Here is a 10,320-nt window from a genome sequence, read left to right as displayed (position 1 = left end):
CTGATCCACAGAGATGTCAAAAATTCTCTAGGCCTCCTCTTTGGCAAAGTAAGCACTTGTCTGTTCTCTGCCTCAGAGTGAGCACAGTGACGACTCAAGGCAACTTATAGTCACTTAGCAAATGCCTCCTTAATGGCAGCTATTACTCTGCTAGTGTTCCCAGAGGAAGCAGGAAGCAAGCTGAGGCTCTGCTGGCCAGAGAAAAGGGCTGTGCTACTCAAATCTCTTTCCATGTAACTTAGGTGTATGAGGCTTGTGAATGCTAAGGCATAGCAGGGGAATCCAATGCTAAAAAATTAATTTTTAGTATATGAAGTGTAAAATTTTGTCTCAACTGCTTCCTGGAATGAACTCTGGATGAGCTGCTTCTGAGATAGCTCCTGACCGCTCTCCTTGTTCCTCCTATGTTCCAAGAGGAGCAATATCATGTTTTAATCTGCTAGGCAAAAGACAGCCTCTAGGACCCCAAAAAGTCCCCATATGCCTCCTGATTATTTAGCTTGAGGAGTTAGGCCCAGGACTGAATATGCTGATAATAAGTGGCTTGAGACATACAGGCAGTAAATTTTTCCACACCTATACATTATCTTCAAAACAATCTTTAATTTTAAACATCTGTCATTTTTTAATTAGCAGATATAGCCCAAATGCCCCTTAAAAGAAAAATATAAATTCAGAAATAAAGACCTAGGAATTTATTTTAAAAATATAAAAACATGAAAAAGCAAATTTGGAATTCAGTCTCCTTATTACATTAAAAGCAGGCACAAACCATACTATTAAAAAAAATCTAAACGTAGGCCCTAGGGGAGCAGGCAGGACGTCAGAGAGTTACTATTCAACAAGTTTCAATGCCTGAAAGTTTATATAGATTCATAGATACTAAGGTCAGAAGGGACCATTATGATCATCTAGTCTGACATCCTGCACAACGCAGGCCACAGAATTTCACCCACCCACTCCTGCGAAAAACCTCTCACCTATGTCTGAGCTATTGAAGTCCTCAAATCGTGTTTTAAAAACTTCAAGGAGAATCCTCCAGCAAGTGACCCATGCCCCATGCTACAGAGGAAGGCGAAAAACCTCCAGGGCCTCTTCCAATCTGCCTTGGAGGAAAATTCCTTCCCAACCCCAATTTGTCCAGACTTGGACCCCCGCATGGAAAAGTCAGGCTAATCCTACATGCTAGCCTGGCTGCCCTGGCATGCAAGAGGGGAGGGATGTAGTCACCCATGGGTCTGAACGCTGCTCCCTCGTAGAACTCAGTGATGCCCTGCCGCCTCATCTTTTGTGTGAAAGTGATTTGATTATTGTAACTCCAAGACCTATAATTTGGACCCCACATAAACGGTGAGGTTTGACTTTTAGACCAGTTCTTCTTTCCGGAGCATGGGAAGCAGTGCACCTGCTGACCTCCCTAGTTATGCTATCTCCAGCAACACCACCTCTCCCCAGGAGAGGCAGCTCAGCCATCAATAATAGTCCCTGGTTTTCTAGATATGGTGTTTTATGTTGGCTTCACTCTGGCAAAACAGGCTACGATCTTACATACTGAGATGCAAAGGCCATTTTCCCAACTATACTGAGAAACATCAGAGATCTGTTCCTTGGGGGAGAAGGGTGATAGAAGGTAAATCTCATCTGTATATGGAGCATTTCTTGTTCAAAAGTTCCAGAACTGTAGGTCTCCCCTGCTACCTCCTCCCGGCACTCAGCTGCAGCTCCTGTTCTCAATCTGTCACTCTGACCGAATAACTGATGAGGGACTAGCTCTCCCCCTCCTGTAGCTACTGGCAGGGTGGTTGAATCCAGCTACTACTGAGAGAGAGAGAGAATTAATACAAAACAGAGAAACCTTAAAGAGGCTGTTTGTCTCCTGCCTGGAATTACCGCATTAAAAGGCAGCGGCCCAGGTAGGGAAACCATAAGCGGGACCATCTGAATCTGCCACCAACAGAGCAAGGAGTGGCCAGTAAGACTATTTTGGGTGCACACCCTCCTGCAGCACTGTCTCATCATCCCCTCCTTCCTTTCTTCATCAGGCAATCTGCTCACCAGCCCTTAGCTCCAGGGGATGGTCAGGAATTCTACATGGAAGAGAGAATGGAATCTCCCCCCAGGAAGAAATTCCTTCTTGGATTAGGGAGCTCCTGAATTTGGTGCAAAAAGTGCCTTTACCTCAGCAATCACCAACCTGTAAGCCCCAGGCAACAGCAGCAGTGTCCCCGTATAGTATGCACTCTCAAAAAGGCAAATATAGGAGATGCCTGACAGCAGAAGAGGTTTGCAGAAATCTCATCTGACTCAGTGGAGGTGGCGATTGAGAACCTAAGGAGTAAAATTTTAAAAATGTGGAAAGGGTTCAAGAAATTACCTCAGACACAAGAGAAAACTGGCTGATTCTTCTGGGGATAATAGTTCTTCATTCATCATGAGAGCTAACAGTTTGCACACAAGGTTCTCATACATGGAAAGAAAAAGATTAATAAAAAAACTGTTTGTGGCTGTTCTTCATTGTCATTTATTTTAATCATAATCTTGATAGACATCAAAAAAGGAAAAAGAAGGCTGGAAAATCTGTACAATCCAAGCCTAAGAGAGAAACAAAGAAGTCAAGAGAAAAGTCAGGATCATCTTCACAGGAGGAAGGTGAACTCACTCTCTCTCTCTCTCACAGAGCCTGAATTGCAGGATGAAACAAAGCAAGAGGATCTTTTTCCAATCACTTGAGAACACATTACGAATGGTGATTAGATACCTGGGTATCCTGTCAGATGAGCCCATTAGAAAAGATTCTGGGGAGGAGGAAGAAAGGACAGACATAGAAATTACAAAAAAATATTTTCCAGCTGGTTCAAAATCTGAACTACACATTCCCTTTCAGGACTTTTTGGAAAAGTGATTAAGGCTGAATGGGAAACACCAGCAAAATCTATTAGATTGTCCAGGCATGCCAAAAAATTCTACAGTGTGCACCACAGCAAAGCAGATTTTATCTCTCGTCCCAAAATGGACAAAGCAGATTCAGCACTAGTCAAAGACACTACTATCCAACGGAAAGGGGCTCTTTCCCAAAAGAACCGGACTGCAGAATAGAAATATCCCTGTGTAATAATATGTCTGAGGCTGCATCTTCCTCTCTGAGGGTTTCTGCTGGGGCAACATGTTTTGCAAGAGCAGTACTTGCCTGGACTGACAAATTTGGCAGCTAGATGGCCACAAAAGGCTAGGAAATCATGATTAGGTTTGGACTTAAAGAAAAACTCAATGGCTTCAACCTTCATTGTCGCTGCAACCAGGGATACTTTGATGTTTTTAGCGCATGCCATGGCCTCCAATGTGGTGACCAGACAGCACCTCTGGTTATGAGCTTGGAAGCACTATATACAAGCCAAAGTCATGTTGAAATATTTAGGAAGTTGGTTATTTGGGAAGCCATTAGACCGAGTGCTGGTGGAAATCTCAGATAAATCAAAAAAGAACTCTCCCAACTCCAAATCCAGAAAAAGGGACAACTGTCCTTATTACAGGTCTACATATCCTTTTTGTGACTACTCCTATAGGAACGAAAGAAAAAACTACAGCAAAGGCAAATGAAACTAGTCCAAGCCTGTAAAGGGGAGAGACCATTCTTCCTGCCATGCAAATTTCAACACTGGAAGCAATGCCTGAATACAATCAAGAGAGTTCAGATGAGCAACACCTATGGGGGGAGACTATTAAAATTCAAGGACCAATGACCTCTCTTCACATTGGACAGATGGGTCCTGAATGTGGTTCACTGAATTTTCAAAGATTCCAAATCATCATTTTCTCCCTTCTCCAGCATCAGCAAGAGGCAAAATATGCTAAAGGCCACAGATCAGCTTCTGCAATTCCATGTAACAGAGAGAGTTCCTGAGGTAGAGATGTTCTCTGGCCACTACTTAATCTTGTTTCTGATACCCAAAAGATCTGAGGAGGACAGAGCAGTGTTGGACTTAAAACACCTGAACAAGTTCGTAAGAAAGACCAGATTTAAGATGGAGACTTTGAAGTCCATAGCAGTGGCCATCTACCAAGGGAATTACTTTATATCAATTGATTTGAAGGCCTATCTTCATGTGCCAATCCACTGGAAACACAAGAGATTTCTGTGATTCGCTCATGGGACCAATGATTTTCCATACAAAGCACTGCCTTTCAGACTGTCATCCTCACGAGTGTTCATAAAAGTCCTCACTGTTCTGGTGGCTTTTCTCAGGCAAAAGGGGACAGAGGAATAGTCTTTCCTGGATAGAAAGAAAAGGAGTACTTGTGGCACCTTAGAGACTAACAAATTTATTTGAGCATAAGCTTTCGTGAGCTATAGCTCACTTCATCGGATGCATTCAGTGGAAAACAGTGGGGAGATTTATATACCTATAAATAAATATATAAATCTCCCCACTATATTTTCTACTGAATGCATCCGATGAAGTGAGCTGTAGCTCTCGAAAGCTTATGCTCAAATAAATTTGTTAGTCTCTAAGGTGCCACAAGTCCTCCTTTTCTTTTTGCGAATACAGACTAACACAGCTGCTACTCTGAAATCTTTCCTGGATGACATTCTAGGCAGAGCCCTATCCAAGGAGGGGTCCACTCGAGCAACTTAGCCAACGATCCGAACATTGCAACAGCATGGATTTATTGTCAATTGCTGAAAGAGTGATCTTCAACCATCTCAGCACCTCGTCCATCTTGGAGTGTTGACAGAATGACACACACAGCCCACAAAATCTATCAGCCAAAACACAGGGCAAGATCAGATCAGCAATTACTCTCATGAGGAGGTGCCTGAGGACATCAGAACACTCATTAGAATGCCCACAAAGAATGATCAGATCCTGCACAAGGATAGTTCCTATGAGGCTTCTCGAGTTTCCTGTTGTCCCTTCCCTGCCATTTGCTGATTTTTTCCATTCTGAGCCTTTTCCAATTCCAATACATCTTTTTTGAGATGTAGGCAACCACATCTGCACACAATATTCAAGATGTGGGCGTACCATGGATTTATATAGAGGCAACATGATATTTTCTGTCCTATTATCTATCCCTTTCTTAATTATTCCCAGCATTTTGTTTGCTTTTTTGACCGACGCTGCACATTGAGTGGATGTTTTCAGAGAACTATCCACGACTCCAAGAGCTCTTTCTTGAGTGGTAACAGCTAATTTAGACCCCATCATTTTATATGTATAGTTGGGATTATGCTTTCCAATGTGCATTACTTTGCATTTATCCACATTAAATTTCATCTGCCATTTTGTTGCCCAGTCATCCAGTTTTGAGAGATCCTTTTGTAGCTCTTTGCAGTCTGCATGGGTCTTAACTATCTTTAGTAATTTTGTGTCATTTTGTATGCATACACATGAATACTAATGTGTGTGCGTGCATGAGTGTGTGAGAAAATACACGTCTACATGACAATGTACGTGGCTAGGTCCCTGAGAATCCGTGTAAGAGAGCACACTTGCCAGCAAGTGTTAAAACGAAGCCCAAAGACAAATGCCTGAATAGCTCCCACCGAGCTGCTCTGTAAGAGCCTGAACATTTCTTGCCAACACAGTGAAAGAAACTAGTGAATGTACTCTCATCCTGTCCTGCATACAGGGAAAGGCTCCAGCAAACATCCCTTGTGTTCAGGTCACTGTGAGGACTCAGTGCCAGAGTCATGCCCTGGACCTTTAGTGAGGCCTGCCATACTCATAATTGCACCAGGCTTTATTAAAGCAAAACAAGAAGAAAAATTGGAAAACAATTCATAAGGGAAAGCATGAGGCTCTATTAATTATCCAAATGCATAGAAGTGTTAATGCTCAAACAGAAATGACTGTTTTACACTAACAGTAGGATGAGCTGGAATGCAATAGGAATCTTTAGTCTGTATCCCTAAATATAAACAAAAGCTGAGACTTGCTCAAGCACTGACTGCTCTTCCTGGATTAAACAGGCTAAACAGAAAAGGAATGCAACAGGCTGCATCACCCATTGAACTGAGCCGACTGCCACCTCTTTTCCAATGGATTCACTAACCAGTCCTTGGCTGCAGCAAGGCTGGGTGCTTTCTGCTTGGGATATTTAGATACAGTTCTAGCTGTTTTTACCTTTTCACACTTGTGGGACTGATCAGGTTCCCTGGATGCTTCCAATGCTCAGACCAGGTTCCCACAGCCTCTGGCAGGTGTCAGGTTCCTTTGTGATGTTTGGTCATCCTGCTCAAGGAGGACTATGACTCGGGGGGGGGGGGTAGGAGGGAGAGAAATTCAGTGGCTGGCTGGGCTAAGATGGCAAAGGGGATGCTGAGAGATAGAAGTAGGTCATTTTTCTGAACATTCCCTTAATCTGGGACACACTCCAGAACAGCTAAAGTGAAAGTCAGAGTTCTATCAGCTCACAGCTCTGATGCAGGGGGTAGGTGGGCAGGGGAAGAGATGTTACTTTAAAGTGAAACAGTTCAAAGGCACCTGTCATCGATCAATGCCAACTACCAAATGCACATTAAGCAAAGGCATTTCCTTTCTGCCATTTCTTTAGAGCTGGCCATTATTCCCATCTCTCCAGCTGTTGACCTCAGGCACTGACAGCACTGACTATAACATTGCAGTACCCCTGCAGAAACTGTCAGGTGAGCTGGGAGAGCGTAGAAAGTTTTGGCAATATGAATCTCATCTGAGTTAGTGAAATAATATTTCTACCTCCAGCTCCCTTGGGCTCTGAGCATTTTCAAAACACTTGAAGCACAAAGACTCCTGCCCAGACATGTCTGCTCCACTGACACCCAGAGTCAGGGCTAAAGCTCTTTTACACATCTGGAGGTGATAGTACCAGTGGGATTACTCTGGCGCACTATTAACACAAAGGTTTGGGACCTGAGGTTACAGAACTAGCTACTTTGGGGCACTCAGCCCACGTTCTCCAAGGGTGTGAACTAGAAGCAATAAATGTGGACGTAACCATCCTCTTGCACCAGAACAAGGCGCCCGCTGTCGTCCACAGCAAGGACACGGGGTCTCTTCAGCCGACTTTGGTTGCTCAACACTACCTCCCCTGTCTCACCATCTGGTGAAAATTTAATCACCTTCAACTGATCGACCACAAAAATGTTACTGGACGCATCCACGCATACACTGAACGGCTTTGTCAACAGTGAGTGTGAGGTCTTCAGCACATTGAGGATCAGCCCAGACTTCTCAATGATGACAATCTGCTTCTTGATGAAGTCTGAAACAATGAATTCCTCCCAGTCATTGACAGCAATGAAAAGGAACTTCCCTCCATGGTAGTCTGTGGGTGCCACCCTGCCCACGCAGTGTCCTGAAGGGCTGTAAAGGGAGATGGAGCAGAGTGTGCCTTCACTCACGGCAATATAGGAGTCCTCATAGGAGGTGATGGCATAGGAAGACTCGGATCCCCTTAGCAGCAACTTGCGCAGAAACTTGCCCTCAAGGGTCAGGAAGAAGAGGAAGGAATCTGAAGAGCAAGCTAGGACATCTCCACAGAGTGAAATGCCACAGAAGACACCATCTGAGTCTGGCAGAGGTATTGATTGCTGAAAGTGCCCACCAGCGCTGTACTGCTTTATCTCATCATTCTCCTGATCTAACAGGAGAATGCCACCAGCTTGAGGCAGAACAGCAATCCCTGTGATATTGGGCTTTACTTGGGAGCAGCACTGGTCTACCTCAAAAGTGCACATGCGCTTAGGCCTTTTTCTGCGCCTGCTGCAACAAGAGGGGTTCGTGTCGGGAGCGTCAGGAGCACTCTCTTCAGAGCTTGGACAGGAGTCTTCTTGGTCTTCTGAGTCCAAGGGCAAGTCTGGGTCATCCTCAGACTCCTCACTGGGGGAAGCAGATGCCTCGCTATCTGGCTCAAAAACAGTTTCCATGTCTCCTTCAGGCTGTTCCCTGGGAAACACTAGACTGAAGAGTACTGCCTCTGACAGCATTTCCGGCTGATCCCAAGCTATGGCCAATTCAGGGATCTGGCTCTCTAGTTTCCGTGGGATATATGTCTGGAGCTCCTGAATCCGATTCCTTATCATGCCCTCCAGGTGTAAGATCTCATAGTCCTTTCCCACATAAAGGACCCTTTGAGAGAACTCCCTGGTGCTGATTGCTTTATCTCTTTGGCTCTGGAGCTCCTCTTTCACCAGGCGACAACTTTCCATTTGCTGAGTTAGAAAAGCAGACAGCTCACCCAGAATGGCTTCCTTTTGGGCCAGAAGGTAGGAGATAATGTCATCTACATATTTGGTGATCCTCTCCTTTATGTTCTCTCCTGATGTTTTCAACTTATCTATTGTCTCCTCCACAGCTTTTTCCTGCTCAGAGATGCATGTTATCGTTCCTGCCAGGCTGTCAATTAGCTGCTCAACAGAAGGCCTTTCCCTCTGCACAGCATTTGCCATAGAGACCACCTTGTGCTGGAAATGGTCTAGCATACGGCAGTCCCTGCAGATAGGAGCACTGCAGGTGTCACAGAAGAATCGCAGAGCTTCCTGCTGATGGTCCTGGCAGCACAGCTCCTGCAGCAGCCTCATCTCAGCATCATATTCCCCAGCTAGAAACTCCTCAAGCTTCACCACCTTATGATGAAGAGTGAGACGGGAGCAGCAATGGCCCTGAGTGCAGGACTGGCACAAGAAATCCTTGCAGTCTAGGCAACGGGCAGTGGCAGTCAAGATCTTCTGGGCATCTGAGCAGACTGTGCAGGCCAAATCCCTGTTGTGTTTAATCTGGAATAACTCCAGGAGGCTGTTGATGAAGAAGTTGGTTTTCAGACTTGAGGCACCTCCTGGGACATCTGTTTGCAGCCGGCACTCAGGACACTGGAGCGCTCCATCCCTCACTAGTGGTTCCAGGCAATGCTGGCAGTAACTGTGCAGACATGGAAGGATCTTTGGCACTGTGTAGAGATCATAGCAGATTTTACAGGTCAGGAAATCCTCCCTGATTAATTCTTGTAAGGACATGAAGGTTAAAGCCATTGTCCCATCCAAACAAGGCCTGGAAACAAAACAAAGAGAAGAATCAAAATGCACTCATCTTATTTCTAAACCCATCACCTGAGTGACAGCCCTGCTGAAAAGCTGCAATCCCAGGAAAAAGACAGGCTGACACATGGGAGGAACAAAGGGAAAGAGAGAAGCAGCTGGGTGGGCAAGAGGAGGAGATGGGGTCACTATCTGGCCTGTATCATATTTCTGTCCTTGTGCATGCTTCTGTTTAGCTGGATGTGTATCTTTAGTGAGCACCTGTGGAAATTTTTGCTTCCTGACACTAAGCAGAAATGTTTGACTCTATTCACTCTGGGGACATAGACAAGAAAGAGTTGAGCATCCAGGAATTTTATCCCCAAAATTACTAAAATGTATAGTCTAGACAGACACAAGGAATGGCAGGTGAGAGAACTAGGCTAATTTAAGGAAGGAGCTATCCGGGATCTGAGTTGGATCAGCTGATACACTGACGTTCTCTAGGGCTCTGACCCAAATTACTTACTGAAGGAACTCATGTTTTTTATGAATTTTAGAACATACCACAAAGATTAGGCTATTACAAATTCTAACAAACCAAATATGGACAAAACAATGGAATTATCATATCGAGGCTAGAAATAAGGTTCATTAGCAGCAACACTGGCATTAAATCATCAGTTTGATCAAACCATGAAATTAACACAGCAAATAATCACCTAATGCTTTCCTCCCAGAACTTCACAGTAAGATAGTGGTTTCTGGCACTTAATGCTTTTTGCCAGTGGATGTAAAGTAAAAATGGGTCCACCTCTGATGGAGACACTTTTCTCTAGGTAAGTGAAGACGCAAACAGATTATTCTTCAAAATCAGTAGTGAATCCTGTCTTGGTGTATCATAGATATCTGGGACAACTTAAAAGACACCCGCCTCAGGCAGAGACCGGGAGGGGAACGGACAGCAGGGTCCCCCGCCCCAGGCACAGACCGGGGGGGGCACCAGGGTCCCCCGCCCCAGGCAGAGACGGGGGGGCCGGCGCGAGGGGAACGAGGTGGGGGGCGCCGCACACGGCAGGTTTCAGGGCTCTGGCCCGCGCCGAGCCAGGCCGCCACGTTCCCACCCGACTCACCCGCCGCCGGCCCAGCCTCGCCGCTCTCGCCGCTACCGGGACCGGGCCATTTCCGCCCACAAGCTGCGCAGGCCCGGCCAGCGGGGGCCCATCGCACTTCCGGGAGCCGCTCCGCGCGCGCTCCCGGCCCGAGCCTCGCGCCGACAAGGGCGGGGGACTAGGGGAGGGGGAGGACTGGGGGGGGGAGAGGGCAGC

General features: G+C 45.8%; 1 protein-coding gene across 4 annotated transcripts in view; it reads right to left on the bottom strand.

The window, feature by feature from the left end:
- Positions 1–5,727: 5,727 nt before the first annotated feature.
- Positions 5,728–10,320, bottom strand: part of LOC119860602 (E3 ubiquitin-protein ligase TRIM56-like) — a 28,410-nt gene continuing 23,817 nt past the window's right edge. For 2 of the 4 annotated variants that reach the window (XM_043491331.1, XM_043491333.1), the window contains exon 2: positions 5,728–9,026. In XM_043491331.1, coding sequence (XP_043347266.1) covers positions 6,950–9,026 — 2,077 coding nt within the window. In that variant the 3' untranslated portion in view covers positions 5,728–6,949. Of the gene's footprint in view, positions 9,027–9,714; positions 10,073–10,125; positions 10,248–10,320 lie in introns of those variants that run through there. The other 2 variants (XM_038414509.2, XM_043491332.1) reach the window with 2 other exon arrangements.

The sequence above is a fragment of the Dermochelys coriacea genome, chromosome 8 (assembly GCF_009764565.3).
Source record: "Dermochelys coriacea isolate rDerCor1 chromosome 8, rDerCor1.pri.v4, whole genome shotgun sequence".
In the NCBI taxonomy this organism is placed as follows: Eukaryota; Metazoa; Chordata; order Testudines; family Dermochelyidae; genus Dermochelys; species Dermochelys coriacea.
This window is presented reverse-complemented; position numbering and strand designations above follow the sequence as displayed.